Genomic DNA, 18,132 nt, shown 5'->3' on the forward strand with positions numbered 1-18,132 from the left:
GCCATAATAGCACTCTGAATTAGTAGGGAACACTAAATCTGGACTATTTTATACCCATCAGGAAGAAAAGGATCTATTTTTTCATGTAATTAAAAAGTCTCATAGGACTGCCTTGGATTCTTACACCTCAATTGTCAGAGCTCCTGCTTTGCTGATTCAGGCCTCCCCACGAACCAGCTCCTTGGCTCTGCAGAGGAGTGGATAAGGAACCCAGGACCTGGCTCCTGTTTGTGGTTCCTGCCTTCATTAGTTTGTGGGATTGGTTTTTTGTTTTGTTTTTTGATGCTGGAGATTGAACCTAGCTTTGCGTATGCCAAACTACACCTTATGCCCTGCCATTTCCTGTTTGTTTCTTACTGGATATCCACTTGCATTTATTTATTGTTTATTCATTCATTTTTGGTCTGATACTCCCATTTCCCTTCTGCTTTTCCTTCCTTCTTTTTTTTTTTTTTTTTTTTTTTTAAAGACAGGGCTTTATTTTATATCCTAAACTCAGTCCTTGAACTCAGATCTGCCTGGCTGTCTTCCTTCCAAGTGCTAGGATTAAAGTATGCCTCCATGCCTAGCCTAGTCTCATTTCTGACTCTGCCTCCACCTAGCCTCATTCCTAGTTATGAGCTGCTCAAATCAAACACTCAGCTGTTTTATTTAATCCAGCTGATGGTTGTCTAGCGCTTGGTGGAGTCAGCACTTGGGTGCTTGCTTAAGAAAGGATTTGGAGCCTCAAGGGCATGTTGCTGCTGATACTCCCTTGGGCCGGTGTCTGCTGAACTGCCCTGTGTCCTAGCAACTCTTAAAAGAAAATAAAAAAACAACTGCAGGTTCTTTGTTTATTATTCCTAAGCTGCTAAGCGCAAGAGTGTAGGAAATTGTGCTAGCTTTACCTTCCTCTTAGTCCCTAGACAGTATTAGCAAGTGCTGCTAAATTTTATCATTTAGTAGCCCATAAAATCTAGAGCTGAGAGGTTGTTTTAAAGACACTAAATTACAGGCTGGGGTGATAAATCACTCATCTATCTGTTCATGCAGAAGACCCAGGTTCATTTCCCAGTACCCACATGGTGTTTCATAACCATCTGTAACTCCATTCTCAGGGCATCCAAAGGTACCATAAACTGAGTGTGGCATACTGACATGCATGCTGGCAAAACATACACATAAAAATCATATGAATATATATATATGTATATATATATGTGAATAGTGCTCTATGATGTAAATATGACCACCATCTTAGCCCTAGCCTGGCCCCAATCCTAGCACTAATTCTAACCCTCCCCCACACTTAGCTCTCTATCCTCAACCCAAGACCAATCTCTAACACAAACCCCTTAACCCTAGCAGTAATCTTGGCCCCAGCCATAACTCAGGTTCTAACCTTGCATTAGTCCCAGCCCTATCTTTAATCCAGGCCTGACCATAATCCTAACACAAGCCCTAACTCTAACTGTAGTTGTAGTTTGAGTGCTAACCTTTGGCCTAGTCCTAACTAGCTCGAATCTTAACCCTAGGAATAAAGCTACCCTAACCTAGCCTAACCCTGACCATAACACCAGCCCTAACCTTGTCCCTGAGCCTAACAAAAATACTAGTGTAGTTACACTGATTCTACTATTAACACTAGACTTAGCGCAAGTCTAAAACCCTAACCTTAGTCTCAGCTCACACTGTAACCAGGTCCTAGCCATATTCCTAGCCTGCTCTGGTTTAAGCCATAAACCTACCCTAACCCAAATCTTTGCCAAGCCTGGCACAAACCTTAATTGTAACACTTATCCTGGCCTAGGCTTAGCCAACGTTAGCCTAAACTTAGCTCTAGCCCTAGCTATAACCCCAGCCGTAATCATATACACAGACAAGTCTATTTATATCATCTTAAGCCCTAAATTTAGCCACAGCCATAGCCTAGCCCTAACTTTTCTATTGTAACCCCGAACCCAGCAGCAGCCCTGGCCTTTACCATCGTCCTAACCTAACTCATGTCCAAACCCTACCAGAGTTTAGCCTTAAACCTACACCCTTTCCCTAGTCCATGCCTAACGCTAACTCTGAGCTGACCTAATCCTATTTTATTGAGACATGGTTTATGTCAAAAAGGAATCTTGACTCTTGGTAAGGAAAAACAGTAAATCATAAAACTTTGAGAAATTTTTTCAGCTGAGGGATATATTAGTACTCTTCTCATTCCTGTAACAAATACCTCACAAAAGCAACGTAAGAACAGACGGTAGCTGGGCGCGCCTTGAATCCCAGCACTCTTTCAGGAGGCAGGGGCAGGCGGATCACTGTGAGCTCGATCGAGGCCAGCCTGGTTTACAAAGAGTCCAGGACAGGATTCTGTGCAACAGAAAAAGTCTGTCTCAAAAATACACCCCCCAATAGAATCAAAAAATAAAAAGGGTTATTTTGGGGCCACAGTTCAAGAATAAAGACTATTATCACTGGGTGGTCCTGGCAGCAGCTAGGAAGCCATGAGCAATGAATGCTGAAGCTCATCTCTCTCTCTCTCTCTCTCTCTCTTTCTCTCTCTCTCTCTCTCTCTCTCTCTCTCTCTCTCTCTCTCTCTCTCTCTCTCTCTCTCTCTCTCTCTCTGTGTGTGTGTGTGTGTGTGTGTGTGTGACCTTGGCTGTCCTAGACTCGCTTTGTAGACCAGGCTGGTCTTGAACTCACAGTGATCCACCTGCCTCTGCCTCCCGAGTGCGCCATCACATCCAGCTTCATCTCTTTTTTTTTTTTTTTTTTAAAGTCAGTCCAGGACTCTAGATGATGGAAAGGTGTCATCTAGTTAGGTGAGTCTTCCCACTTGAGTTAACTTAGTGTAGACCAGTGGTTCTCTACCTTCCTAAAGCTAAGACTCTTTACCACAGTGCCTCATGTTGTGGTGACCCCAACAAAATATTTATTTGGTTTTTCGAGACAGGGTTTCTCTCACTTTGCAGACCAGACCAGGCTGGGCTGGAACTCAGAGATCTGCCTGCCTCTGCCTCCCAGTGCTGGGATTAATGGTGTGCACCACCACGCCTGGCTTGGGTGGGAGACTTCAATGACTGCTTCTGTTTCCATAGGGGTTATGGGTCTATTTAAATGTTTGTGTGATCTTGATCTAACTTTGGAAGTGGTAAATTGTCCATTTCTTTTAGATTTTCCAATTTTGTGGAGTACAGGTTTTTAAAGTATGAAATTGTTGCTAAGAGAAAGTTATAGTAATAAATACCTTTAAATAAGTTGGTATAAACAGAATGACCACAATGACAGGTCCACAGCTACATCATATTTAATGATGGAAAGCTGGGAAGATATTCCTCTCAATTTCAGGAGCACACAGAATCTCTTACTCTTTACTACTTCTAATTAACAAAATACTGGGATGTCCTATCCAAAGCAGTAAAGAAAAAAGTCAAAAAGACAGAAGGAAAAAGTCATGGTTTATAGATTGTATGGTTGTATAAATAGAAAACTTTACTTCACCCAAAAACTGTCAGAACCAATTGATTCAGTGAAGTTGAAGGATAAAAAAAAAATCAGCATGCAAAAATCTTCATGATGTAACCATCTGAAAAATGAGTTAAGAAATTAGTTTCACATAGACCTCATCAAAAGTCATGAAATAGAATACATTAATGCAAGTGAAAATATTTGAAAAACAATTTGAGAAACAGATAAATGAGAAGATTTCTTATTTCCATGAACGGGAATTGGGTGTTCTCAAAATGTCAGCAATCCATCGATTCAGTATCACAAATACTCCACATCAAAACCACGAGGGCAAGCGCCACAAAAATAGAAAAGCAAGCTTAAATTTCACATGATGCCATGGAAGACACTAGATAGCTTGAGAAATCACATGAATGTTTGCTTCATTACGTTTCAAATTTCAAATTCTATTTCAAGGCTCTTATAATCAAAATGGTATGGTGCTAGTATAAAACAGATATATAGACCAATGGAACATATTTGGGAACTCAGAAATAAAAACTGTGTGTGTGTGTGTGTGTGTGTGTGTGTGTGTGTGTGTGTGTGTGTGTGTTACTATTTGATAACGCCATCAAGAATAAACAGTGGGTGCATTCAGAAATTTAGATGCACCAAGATAGGAAAGATGTCTTCTTCAAGGCTGTCAAATACAAATAGCCAAAACACTGAGAACGTGACGTTTATATACACACAGTGTCACGGTTCTTCTTGCCATAGGTAATCTATTGTATATGTGTGTAATATAAATGTATATGTACAAAAATAAAATAATTTAAAAAAAAGAATAAACAGTGAGGAAAATAGCTATTAACTAGTACTGAAAAAATGTCATGGCTACATGTAAAGAATGAAATTATAAAAGTTAACTTGAAATGCATGAAAGACTGTGATATAAATCCCAGAATTGACTGGATGTGATAGTGCATACTCTTAATCCCAGCACTCAAGAGGCAGAGGCAGGAAGATCTCTGAGTGTGAGGCCACCTTGGTCTACATAGCAAGTTCCAGGACAGCCTGGGCTACATAGAAAGACCTCATCTCAAAAAGAAGCAAACAAAATACAAAATAAAACAGCTGTTATCATGCCTATAATCCCAGCACTCCGGGAGGCAGAGACAGGCAGATTTCTGTGAGTTCAAGGCCATCCTGGTCTACAACGTGAGTCCAGGATGGCCAAGGCTACACAGAGAAAAGGAAACAACCAAAAAACCAAACAACACACCAAAAGCAAATACGCAAGCAAAAATAAAGCCCCAAATTGTCAGTCCCCTCCAAGGTGTAGGATTGGTGTGCCTGAAGCCATGGTGCATTTTGAGACTGGTATGGAAGCATTGATGGAGATTTTAGACTAGAAAAATATAAAACTCAACAGATGCAGGGCAATCTTAACTGAATTTCCTTATTGAGTTCCCTGAGAATTCCTATTACCAGAAGGTTGTGGAAAGAAGTTATGCTTTGTGAAATTTCAATACTATCCCCTCTTCCATTCTCCAAATTCACAGGCACCAGCACCTAAGATGATAGCAAATTTTCTTCCCAGTGTGCTTATGTGTGTTCGCTCTCCTACTGTGTGTGTGTGTGTGTGTGTGTGTGTTCTGCTTCACACTGGTGGCAACATCAGAAGCACTGTACTTAAGAGGTTAGTAACACTTTGGTGTTGAGCTGAAGGTTTCACTCTGAGAGACTTACTCAGTGATCATCACACGAGGGCCAGGGAGACATCAGGAGTACTAGTTTCCAGGTACAGTGTCATGAGTCTTCTTTAGAGGTGAGTAGATAGATTGGACACATAGTGAACACTGTCTGTGACTCCCACTAGAAGAAGAAGGAAGAAGTAGGAGGAGGAGGAGGAAAGGTGAAAGAGAAGAAGAAGAGGAAGAAGGAAGAAGAAAAAAGGACGAAGAAGAAGAAATGCACCCCTAGTCCATATAGGGACTCACTGTGGAGTGTCCCAGGGTTCCACCCAAGGGGTGCATTTCTTTTTTAAATTTTAGTTTTTGAAAATTTCATACAATATTTTGATCATATTATTTCCCCTCCCCCAACTCTTCCCAGGTTCTCCCCTAACTACCTACCCAACTTCATGCTGTGTCTCTTATAAAAGAAACAAAACAAGCTGACTTGTTAAAGAGGCAAAAGGGGACAAAACAAAGCCAAACATCACACACACACACACACACACACACACACACACACACACACACACACACACACACACACCATGGAGTTTGATTTTGATTGGCCAGCTACTCCGGAGCATGCGGCTTGCGGCTTGCCCAGGAGTTCATACCACTGAAGTCATTTCCCCTTCTCACAGCACTTATCTATTACAAGTAGCTTCTTGGTTAAGTGTGGGGCTTTGTGCCCCCTCCTCCTCCTCTGTGCTGGTATGTTGTATGTCTTGAGAGTGTGTTGGTCTTGTGCACAATGTCACAGTTTCTGTGAGTTCTTATGTGCATCAGTCTGGTTGTGTTTGGAAAATATGCTTCCTGGAAGGCATCCACCTCCTCTCTGACCATCTTGCTGCCTTCTCTTCTGCAGGGATTCCTGCGCCTTGAGGGGAAGGAGAGTGTGATAGTAACAGTCCGTTTAGGGCTGAGTGTTCCAGGGTCTGTGAGCCTCTGTGTTAATGAGGATCTACTGCAAGAAGATATGTCATTAGAGCCCTTTTATTGCTTTGTTCACTTAGCAGAACAACAGGTTCTTTGCTTCATTAACTGGGGGGGGGGGGTGGCAGGGGCGGGAGGCGATATGAGATGTCTTAGGCCAATGACTTAAAAAGATGGAACCCAAGTTGGGCACAGTGGTGTACGCCTGTAATCCCAGCACTTAGCGGGGCAGAGGCAGGCAAATCTTTCTGAGTTCTAGGCCAGCCTGGTCTACAAAGTGAGTCCAGGACAGCCACGGCTACACAGAGAAACCCTGTCTCCAAAATAAACAAGCAAACACAGATTTCTGGAAAAGATGTAACCCACGCCTAGTGCTGGGGTTTATTTAGTAGCATGTGGTGTTTAATTAAGGTAGTGTATCCCCCATTATATAGTAATTAAATTTAACCTCTTTTTATATGTATATATTTTGGAAGCTTCTTCAGTAGAAGGTTTCCACCTGGCTTTTCAAAAAGCCTTGAGTTTTTGTTGTCCCCCCTTCTGTTCCCTTCTCCACCCCAGTCTCCCATCCCCCAGTCCATTTAATCCTATTCTAATTTTCCTTTACACCATTATAATACTGTATTATATTTTCCAAGGAATAATATCTTTGTAGGAAATATATTTATTTATTGAAAATAGATTTTTTTTTCTTACATAATATATCCTGATTACTGTTTCTCTTCCCTCTATTCCTCTCAATTCCCATGCCCCCATCTCCTCAGAAAACAAGCAGGCTTCTAAGGGATAAGAATAAAACATAACAGAATAAGATATAATAACAGAAAACAAGACTATCACATCAGAGTTGGACAAGACAATATTTTATATTACATATGTACTTTAAAATTTTTTTATTGATTCTTTCTGAATTTCACATCATGTACCACAATACCACTGATCTCCCAGTCCCTTCATATCTGCTCTTAGCCCTTGCAAAAGAAAACAAAAAATAAAAAAAATGAAAATAAAGCAACAACGACAACAACAAAGCCCACCAAAAAACAGAAAACCAACCAACCAAAGCCCCATCTCCCTGTGGGAGCTGTGATGTGTCACAGTGTATCACACAGTATACCCTTTCGTCCAAACATCTTTACTTGCAAATGTTAATTGCAACTTGAGTCGCTGGTATAGTTCAAGCCCTCTGGCTTCTACTTTAGCAATACTGGATCCTCACTGGGACTCTGGATCCGCACTGGGACTCTATCTTGTTGTTGCTCTGTGTCATGGAGATCCTGCAGCTTTGGATCTGCAGGACCAGCCCCTTCACATGCTCTAGCAGTTCAGAGATGGGGGTGGAGGGGGGTAAATGTTGGGGCGGGGGTAACAGCATGGCCTGGTGCTTTATATTTGATTGTTATTATTTTGTTTCCCAAGATCTGGTTGCTGCCCAGAGGAGCACATTCTCACATACACCTGTTCTTGTCAAAACCTTGCTCTACCTAATTTAAAGTTGGTTCTTTTTTAAAAAGGCCTATACCCTGGGCAGGGCAGAAGTGCAGGGCGGAGCTAAGGTTTGCAGGCTTTGGGGAGAGAAAGATCTTGGGTAGGAGGAGAGAGTTGCCAGAAGGGAGGGCGGGAGGGAGAGGGAATAGAATCACCATGGGATAAGTAAAGACCACGTGAGCCAGGAGGAGGAACTTCTCCCAGATGAACAGAATAAGCAAGTACTTTGGGATTGTGGATGAGAAGGAGCCCAGATAAAAATGGTTAAAGCAGATGACATGGGACGGGACTGGGAGGTAATGGTAGGTAATGTTGAAGGTTAGTATCTGTCCAGCCCCAGGTAAAATAAGGCTTATTCTAAAATACAACAGGTGTCTATGTCTTTTATTGATTTATGATAGCAGATTAGATAATACTGCCTAATACCATAATAATTATAGACTATTAAATAATAAACATTATTAGTTATTTTTTAAATTTAATACAAGTGGGCTAACTCAGAGCCCCGGAGGTTGAGTTGGTTAGTCCTCCAGCACTCTTGTGCCCAGTCGCCAGGGCCAACTCTACTGTGCTGCCAGACAAGGTGCAGGACCCACACTACAGAGTGTTGCAGCCATGGAGGGGTGGGGCCAGCTCCACTGCCTGCCTGCCACAGGTGGTGGTGAGAACATACGTACAATTTTAAAAGTAACTCTAGTGACTGAGTGACTTGTGTTAAGTGGTTGACAGGTCTTTGTTTTTAATCTTACTGTGGTGGCGCACGCCTTTAATCCCAGCACTCGGGAGGCAGAGGCAGGCGGATCGCTGTGAGTTCGAGGCCAGCCTGGTCTACAAAGCGAGTCCATGATGGCCAAGGCTACACAGAGAAACCCTGTCTCGAAAAACCAAAAAAAAAAAAAAAGATTTTTTAAAAAATGCATTGGTTCTAACATTTAACTTTGAGTTTTTCAAAATTTTTCTTTTAAAAAATATGTGTGCTTGGGCCAGAGAGATGGCTCTCCCTCTTTCTCTGTCTGCCCCCCTCCCCGACCATGACAATTTCCATGATCTTATTCTCTAAGACTGGTGAAACTACCCAAGAGCAGCACCCCCACAAAAAAAAATAGTGCTTTTTCCCCCCTTTCTTTTAATTTGGCTTATTTCTTTGGCAGAGAAGATATTACCTCTGTCTTAGTTGGGATTTCTATTGCAGTAAAGAGACATAATAACCATGACATCTCCCTACCCCGCCCCCTTTCTCTCTCTCTCTCTTTCAGTCAGGGTTTCTCTATGTAACAGAGCCCTGGCTGTCCCGGACTCACTTTGTAGACAGGCTGGCTTTAAACTCACATAAATCTGCCTGCCTCTGCCTCCCAAGTGCTGGGATTAAAGGCAGTGTGCCTGGCCTCACAGCAGCTCTTATAATGGAAAACATTTCATTGGGGCTGGCTTACAGTTTCAGAGGTTTAGCGCATGGCAGGAAGCAAGGTGACATGCAGGCAGACGCGATGCTGGAGAGCTAGCTAAGAAGAGTTCTACATCTGGATCAGCAGGTGGCAGAAAGCTCAAGTGAGCTACACTGGGCCTAGCTTGAGACCTCAGAGCCCACCCCTAGTGACATACTTCCTCCGACAAAGCCACACCTCCTCTAACAAGACCACACCCCTAACAGTGCCACTCCTTTCTCTTTTTTTAAAGACTTATTTATTTATTATGTATACAATGTTCCACCTGCATGTACACCTGTATGTCAGAAGAGGGCACCAGATCCCATAAATGGTTGTGAGCCACCATGTGGTTGCTGGGACTTGAACTCAAGACCTTTTGAAAGAGCAGCTAGTGCTCTTAACCTCTGAGCCACCTCTCCAGCCCCTAGTGCCGCTCCTTATGGGCCAAGATTCAAACATATGGGTCTCCTCGGGTCACTCCTATTCAAACTACGACACCTTCCCTGGTTTGATGGGAACCCACTAACACACGTCTCTTTATGCCATGCTTATTTTCTGAGGAAGTGATTTAAATTCCCACCTGAGAATATAAACCAACAAGACTCACAGTGATTCTAAATGTTTACACGAAGTATTCCTTGATATTTCCTGGTCATTTGGTCTAGTCTTTGAAACCTCATGTGTAAGCATTACCGCTCTGAAGGAAAAGGTATCCTGGCAGTTGAAAGCCAAGAAATACCACAGTCAGCACTAGTGAGATGGCTCAGAGGTTTGGAGTACTGTCTGCCCTTCCAGAGGTCCTGAGCTTAAGTCCCAGAAACCACATGGTGGCTCACAACCATCTGTAATGTGATCTAATGCCCTCTTCTGGCCTGCAGGTGTACATGCAGGCAGAACATATACATAATAAACAAATCTTTAAAAAAAAAAAAAAGAAAGAAAGAAAGAAAAAGAAAAAAGAGGGCTGGAGAGATGGGTCTTCCAAAGGTCCTGAGTTCAATTCCCAGCAAACACATGGTGGCTCACAACCTTCTATAATGAGATCTGGTGCCCTTTTCTGGCATGCAGCCTACATGTGGGCAACACATTGTATACATAATAAAAAAAATTTGTTTTTTTTCAAGACAGGGTTTCTCTGTGTATCCTTGGCTGTCCTGGACTCACTTTGTAGATCAGGCTGGCCTCAAACAGTGATCGCCTGCCTCTGCCTCCCGAGTGCTGGGACTAAAGGAGTGCACCACCACGCCCAGCTGCAACATAATAAATCTTAAAAAAAGAAAAGAAAAGAAAAAACAAATACCACAGTCACACTGAACAACAAACCTCACAGTAGATTTATTGGGGGCGGGGCAGGAGGAACCCAGGACAGTGGCTTCCTCTGTTCTGGTGAGAAACAGCAGAGAGCTGAAGAGAAGACAGTTTATATAGACTTTTTAAGGGTGAGTGTGTGTGTGGAGCTTTCCAGGATGGGATTTGGTGGGATTTGAAGTCCAGAGCTTGGGCTTTTTACTCTGTAGAGTGGGGGTTGGGTCCAGATATTAGGGCAGTTAGAGTATTCTGTGGGTGGAGCCTGGTGGTTGGAGGTCCTCTGGGGAGGGGCCTGGCCATGTGTATGTCTCCAGGAGCTTACATGAATGTCCCTTAAAAGAATTTTAACAAAACAAACAAACAAAAAGCCGTATGACACTTCTTTAATCTTTTTCGTTTATTAGATTTGTAATTGTTTCCAATATATTCTCTTTTACACCGGCATTATGGCAGAGGGCAAGCAGTTTTAGAGAGAGTGAAGAAAGGTAGGAAGGTTGCTTTAGCTTCTCCCAAGCTTGACTCGAGGGGAAATTCATGCACCCTTCCAGCTTATGGAGCAGCCGCCGGATCTTTATTAAGCTAGCCAACAGCAGCAGGTCATCTCCACTCAGGAACCTCAGGGCTGGGATCTCCTCTAGGTTGTGGAGCTTGTCAGCACAAAAAGAGAAGGGGCAGGGTGAGTGCCCAGGAGTGGGAGTGGGCAGGTGGGAGGACCGAGGCACTTGTCATCTGGAACGAGGTCGATGGGACCATCATATTCCCGCTGAGGAACGAGATTGTCATGCTGTGGAGACTTGAGAGAGCAAATGGGCTTTAGACACTTTCACAGCTTTTCATTTATTCAGGAAATTTAGCCAACATCTCCTGAAGGGAGCATGAGGCTACCTTAAATAGTCTCTTTCCTAGAAAGTGCCTCGTGGGGGGGGGGGGCGCGGGGAGGGGTGATGAAGTATGCTCTGAAGGCCCAGGTGACTGACATGCTTTTTGTTCTCTTCAGTGTGTCTGGACCACCAGAGTCTATTCCAAGTCTCCTCTTTTTAGCCTCACTTGCCTTCTTCACTTCATTTCCTCAGCTACTGAAAGGACCTGTTAGGACAGCCTGCAGCTTCCGGTTCACCTGAAGGACCCCCTCCTCAGTGGGGGCATTAGAGAGCAGTAGAGCACAGCATCTTTGAGCTCCTACCTTCCCCCTCCAAAGAAAGAGTAACTGAAAACAATGGGGAGAGTAAAAATCCATAGCATTGTATTCTTCATTTTTTTCGCATATTTTCATCAAAATGTCTTTTCCATATTAAAATTCATTTCCAATCAAGGAGAGAAGCAATCAGACTGGGGGGGGGTGGGTACCCAAGAGAGGAGACATTTTTGTGAAGAATGTACTTACCGTGAGCATAATGTACCAAAAGGAGGCTATACATTACTGTAAATGCTGGAATTAGTCGATTGCGTTGTATATTTCTAACCAAGAAAGAAGTTTCTTTTTTTTCTTTTTGTTTTTTGTTTTACATATATTTATATTATTACACAGATATACAATAAACTACTTACAGCAAGAAGAACCACGAACAATCAGGAATTATATAAATGTTATACTCTTACTGTTTTGGCTATTTGTATTTGGCAGCCTTGAAGAAAACATCTTTCCCATCTTGGTGAGTCTAAAAGTCTGACTGAAAGTCAAAATCTATCCTATCTCATCATTATCAACTTAAAACATCTATCTAGACCTAAAAACATCTTAACCCCTAAACAACTAAGCTTCCTTGCTAAACTAAACTACCTGATCTTAAGAGCTGATCCAGGTAGACGGCGAGCTTGACCCACAGGGCCTAGAGTCATGCTGAGCACAGTTCAGGTTGAGTCTGAGTCTCCCTCTCTTTGATGGTCCTAAGCTATGCTGCCTGTGCTGAATAGTGAGATGCCATTTCCATATGAAATGCATGAATTTTAGGAGCCGGAGTCACTTGGGAAGTTTGAGACAACCTTCTCCTTTACACACACACACACACACACACACACACACACACAGAGAGAGAGAGAGAGAGAGAGAGAGAGAGAGAGAGAGAGAGAGAGAGAGAGAGAGAGAGAGAGAGAGAGAGAGACAAAAGGAAGCTTCTCAGAGCTTAAAGAGGTGTGCTCCAAGTCATTTTGCACATGGAAACACACCAGCTTCTGAGGTTCTCTCTCTGCAACTGTGTGGCAGCTTTGTTTGCTCAGGGCTTCTCAGTGCTTAGGATTTTACATTTTCACAGACTCCTCACAGCCACTATCAGACAGGAATCACTATTTTACAGTTGAGAAATTGAAGCTAAAGGTCCCTCGCGTAGCCAAGGAGCAGAGCTGAGATTTGAAATCACAGACAGCATCTTGCTGTCTGCGTTCTTAACCACTGCAGTATCATCATCACGGAATGTGTGCTTTGACCAAGCCTGGGCAATGCACCAGGATAAAAGAAGCCTAGAGAGCCTGCCCTGTCCTTCTGGAGCTTGTTGTCTCTGAGAAAGGGAGCCATGATGGCAAGAGAGTAGCCTGGCTCAGCCAGGGCAGGCCAGGGACAAGTCCTTGGGGAGCTCAAAGCAGGGGAGATAGTGATTTGGTGAAGACCTGGGCAGTCTAGCAGTGTCTCCAAGGAGTCAGAACTTGCAATTGTGTGCCTTCTTAACATGATTAGAACCCAGGTTTCCTGGGCCAGCCTAGTGCTTTCAGCCATAGCACGGAGGAAAGAGAAACCTCACAACACAAACCCTAAGACAAAACTGACAAGGCAGCTGAAAACGCAGTGTGCAGTCACACAGTGAACACTCACGGGCACTACTAGGAATTGAGTCTGAACTGAAAGGAATTTTAAGAGAGACAAAAAATGTAAGGTTGCTGCAATTATACAGGAAACCTTCATTGTGAACTCCAAAAATTCTCAGTGCACAGATTATGCATAAATAGGTTTGATCAGTAACAACCTCAACTTTGCACTTAAAATCTAAACAACTTAAGCTATTTTTTAATGCGCATACCATGACTTTGGTTCCAACGCTGATTCTCGCCTGTTGGCCCATTGCTAGAAAATTAACAGAGACCTTGTCTTGGTCTAGGATGCGAATGCCAATGAAACGGTTCAGAGCCAAAAAGACCGGTTTAAATGAAACGAAGGATGAGGAAGGCATGGAACTTGACCAGTTCCAAGTTCGTATTCTATTGCCAGCTTGATCTGAGTATTGGCCTCCCAAGATGTTGATGTATACCCTGGAAGGAAAGTAGAATCATCAATAACAGAGCTGGGAGTGCTGGCTCACACCGGCCATCACAGCATTCAGGAGGATGCGAGACCTTGCCAGACGGAGACCTTGGTTCAAGAAAACAGAAACAAAAAAAGCCTCATCAATAATAATAGCGCTATAATTCAAGATTGAGTTAGCTCTGTCACTTCCTATAAAGGCGTATGAATGGTGGAATCCTTAGGTAACTGTAGAAGTAATAACTATTCACTTTGCACTATTTGAAATACTGGGTTCCAATTGGAGCATCCTCAAACTAAAGTGGGTATAAAAAAAGACTGGGAGGCGAAAAGGAAGCCCCAGAGGTTTCATCGTTTCCCTCTGCTCCTGACAGAGGGAGGGACCAATGGTTAGATTTTCATCAGGCCAAAATTCAGGACCATGGATGTAAATTTGGGGAGTACCCAGATTAGTCCTTAGATGACACAGCTACAAGACAAGTAAGTGCCCTCCTTTTCTCTTTCTTTTTTTGGGGGGATGAGAGAGTGCTGGTGATTGAGGCCAGGGCCTGGGGTTCAATGCATGAGCTGGGCTGCACCACCAGCCATTGAGCATGAGGCTTTAGGGGGCTGGATGTGGAAAGCAGGGGTGTGGTGGGGGGACGACTCTAAGCTCTGAGTTCACTGCAATGGGGAAAAGTTCTACAGCAGAGCAAAGGCATGACTTAAAGCAAGTACAGATACTTCCTAGTGTTGCCGTTTTATCAGCTCTGGCAAGTGTTGCCATTTATTGTCAGTTGTCCAAATGAGATTGAAAGCCAACTGTGATGGCTTACTACTGCAGTCTAGCACTTCAGAAGATGAGGACCACAAATTTCAGAACAGCCTGCTCTGCAGAGGGAATTCCAGGCTGGCCAGGGCCACAGAATAAGACAGTGTTTGGTTTGGTTTGGTTTGGTTTGGTTTTTTGTTCCTGACAGAGATTCTCTGTGTAGCCTTGGCTGTCCTGGACTTGCTTTGTAGACCAGGCTGGCCTTGAACTCACAGCGAGCTGCCTGCTTCTGCCTCCCTGAGTAGTGGGATTACAGGTGTGTGCCACTGTGCCTGGCTGAGACCGTGTCTTAAAAAAATATTATACACCTTTCTGAAAGGCTTGAATTGTACCTGAAGTTGGAACCCAAATTTTTCTTTTCAGATTAGATGAAATAATATAAAGTCATAGAGTGTACATATTGGTAAATTAATAAGGAACCAGGATCTTTCTATAGAAATTCCTATCTCTATTATTATTATGTGTGTATGCGTGAGATACATGTGGTGGGGGAGCCTGTGAGCCACAGTGAGCATGCGGAGTCAGGAGATGACTTCAAGCACTCAGTTTTCTCCTACCTCCATCAGCGGATTCTAGGGATTGAACTCAGGGTGCTGGGAGTGCATGGAAACATGCCTTTACTGGCTTTGTGGCTCTAAGGATTTTGTTTGTATGTTATTCTATCAAGCAGTGAGCAACACAGTGTTGTGTGTCTCTGAGCTCTGTTACTATCTAAAGACCACTAACTTCAGCCAACCTTTCTAAAGCTGTTCTTCTTATTGAAGAGAAAAATAAAGTTAAACAATAACTGTAGAAAAAAATAATCAAAAAACCAAAACAGCAGCAAGGAACTAAGAAACTTACCAGACATTTCCATTGGGGTGGTAGCAGGAGCTCCTGCCAGAGGAGTCCAGCAATGCCAGAATAGCGGGGTTGGTGGGCGTGTCTTCCTGGATAATACAAGTAAAACCATTTATCCTGTTGGGCACTTGGATAATGGCTAGATTTCCAGATGGATAGCTGAGATCAGATAAGGTCCTGTGAGTGATGCTGGACTACGCGTGGATTAAAGTTAATTTACAAGGGGCTCTTATGCCTCATGATTTCAACGATCATTCAGAAAAAAGGTCTCTATTACTTTTAATACAAAATAATTGTACACTTTTGTGCGAATCAAAATATATTATAAAATGTAAAACTTCCCAACAATATAGTGAGAAACAGAATTTAGAAATATGTAAGAGGATTGTGCATCATGATAAAATTAAATTTATCACAAGAATGTAAGTTTGGTTCAACATCTGAAAATCAGTTAATATAATATACTACATTAACAGAATAAAAAGCAAAAAAAGGCATGATAATTTTAATAGGTATTTATTTAAGTGTGTGTGTGCGTGTGCATGTGTGTATGTGTGTGTGTGTGTGTGTGTGTAGTGGTTAGAGGACAACTTGCAGGACTGGGTTCTTTGTGCATTATGTGGGACCTGGGGATTGAACTCGGGTCATGAGAGTTGGTGGAAAGTACCTTTACCCACCAACTTGCTGGCCCCGTCTAGTCAATTTTACATGAAAGTTCTAACCATGGAAAGTTTAGGTAAGGAAAATAGTCAGATTGAAAGGGGAGGTAAAAACTATATTTGGAATCTGTGTGTACAGAGATCCTTAGGGACACCACAAAACGAAAGTGAGTTCAGGCAGACTGTAACTGTAGGCTGCAAGACATCAACTGGATTTCTTTATATAGCAGAGAACATTCTGATCATGAAATTAAGAAAATGAGTCTACTCATACTGGCATGAAAACGAAAGCACACTGGGTTTGTCTCAGTGTTGATCTGGTCCATTTGCAAAGGCTGTTCAGAGATAAAGCTCATCCAGGACTGATTTTGAGTCATTTTGAAAACCAGCCACAGCCTCTAAGAGAGCTAAGAATTGCATGAAATAACTAGTAATAAAAGTTGGGTAAATTCCAGATGAGGAAGTGGATGTAGAGAGGTAACTGGGTAAGAGGGGGTATCGGACAAAGTGGGGAGTGGTCAGATGTGGGGAGAGTGGGGAGGGGAGAGGGCTGAGAGAGTAAAGGGAAACTGAGCGGGGACATCTCTGAGACAAGCTGGAGACATGCGACAGGGTAGGCTACAGGGAGGATATGGGGCTGTCTCTAGCTGAGCCTTCTAGCAGCGGGGGACATGGAGGAAGAGGAGGCCACCTTCTAGCTAGGCAGGACTTATAGAGGTGGGAGGGAACACCAATGCACCCACAAAACCTTCAACCCAAAACTTAGCCTGCCTACAAGATGTGCAGAGGTAAAGACAGAGACAGAGGGAATGGCCAACCAATGCCTGGCCTAACCTGAGACCAACCCCTGACACCAATAACAATACTCTGCTATGTTTACAGACAGAAGTGTACTGTCCTCTGAGAGGCCCCACCCAGCAGCTAATCAAATCAGATGCTGAGACTCACAGTGAGCATTAGGCAGAGCTCAGGAAGTCCTGTGAAGGGCATGGGGGTGGGCTGCGAGGGTGCAGGGGAGTGGAGATGGGGGGCGGGGGGGGGTGACATAGTCTAGAAGGACCTGGAGTGGACAGGAAAGTCACAAGAAGACCAACACAGTCAACTAACCTAGACCCATGAGGGCTTACAGAGACAGAAGCACCAAGCAAAGAGCGTGCATGGACTGGACCTAGGGCCCCTACACATATGTAACTGATGGGCAGTTTGATCTTCATGTGGGTCCCCTGGTAAGGTGAGTGGGTGCTGTCTCTGACATCGCCTCTGTTGCCTGTTTTGGCTCACTTACCCCGAACAGGGCTACCTCGTCTGGTCTCAGTGGATGATAATGAGCTCAGTCCTGTTGTGACTTGATGTGCTGGGGTGGGTTGGTTGGAGGGGGGCTCCCCTTTTTTGAGGGGTTGGGAGGGGGAGGGGGTGGTAGGGAGGGACAGGAGGAGAGAAAGGAGGGGGCTAGATCAGGATGTAAAGTGAATATATAAATTAAAAGTAAATTTTTAAAATGTTGAGTAAATTATTTAATGAAAACAAAACCTCTGTTTTCTCACAGAGGTTGGGGGGGGGGGTGCTTTGTCATTTGCAACCCTGAATGTCCCTTTCTGGTTTATTGTTAGGGTTTGACTAAACATTTGGGATATTGACTGAAAATGACTGTTCCACAAGGAGGCACTCAGTTAATGGAGAAGGTTTTCTTGCTTTTTCTTTTTCTTTTTCTTTTCTTTTTTCTTTTTTTTTACCCCCTGCTTTTCCAGAGATACTTTTATGTCAAAACTCCATGGCCTGGCTATCTGAGTGACCTGCGATGAAGTGGTTAATGACTTCTGCTACATGGGTGTTGGGGGCCAGAATATACCAAAGCTGGAAAATGTTCAAATTTCTTTTGTATAACTTCCCCCCAGGTATTTAATTAGAGGATATAAGGTGTCAGACTGTAGCAGGCAAGGCAGAGCGCTGTCCTCTGACCGTTGAAGCAGGCTCACAGGCACTGCACTGTACAAAAAGTGCTGTGTCTCAACATGTATTGCATTTTGCATGCTCCTAACATTACATGAAAAAGCAGGTACAAAATGAAATATATGCTTGAGTTGATTTCAACGAACAATACATGTAAAAGCCTATAGACTGGGAAGGCACACTAAGGTGCATTTTTAAATGCTTTTTTCTTGGTGGTAGGATTCTGGGGGGGGGGGTGTGTTTCTGTATTTCCCTCCTCCGTGCCCTGTTCTCTGTCTTTTTGTGCTGTCTTTTCCTCCCTCCCTCCTCCCTCCCTTCTTCCCTTTCTTTT

General features: G+C 43.4%; 1 protein-coding gene across 1 annotated transcript in view; it reads right to left on the reverse strand.

Moving 5' to 3' along the window:
* Positions 1 to 10,692: 10,692 nt before the first annotated feature.
* Erich6 (glutamate rich 6) overlaps positions 10,693 to 18,132 on the reverse strand; it is a 47,697-nt gene continuing 40,257 nt past the window's right edge. The window contains exons 15-17 of the mRNA XM_051156900.1: positions 15,196 to 15,351; positions 13,321 to 13,549; positions 10,693 to 10,956 (exon numbers count right to left, since the gene is read on the reverse strand). Coding sequence (XP_051012857.1) covers positions 10,693 to 10,956; positions 13,321 to 13,549; positions 15,196 to 15,351 — 649 coding nt within the window. The remainder of the gene's footprint in view (positions 10,957 to 13,320; positions 13,550 to 15,195; positions 15,352 to 18,132) is intronic.

Source organism: Acomys russatus, chromosome 15 (genome assembly GCF_903995435.1).
Source record: "Acomys russatus chromosome 15, mAcoRus1.1, whole genome shotgun sequence".
NCBI classification, from domain to species: domain Eukaryota; kingdom Metazoa; phylum Chordata; class Mammalia; order Rodentia; family Muridae; genus Acomys; species Acomys russatus.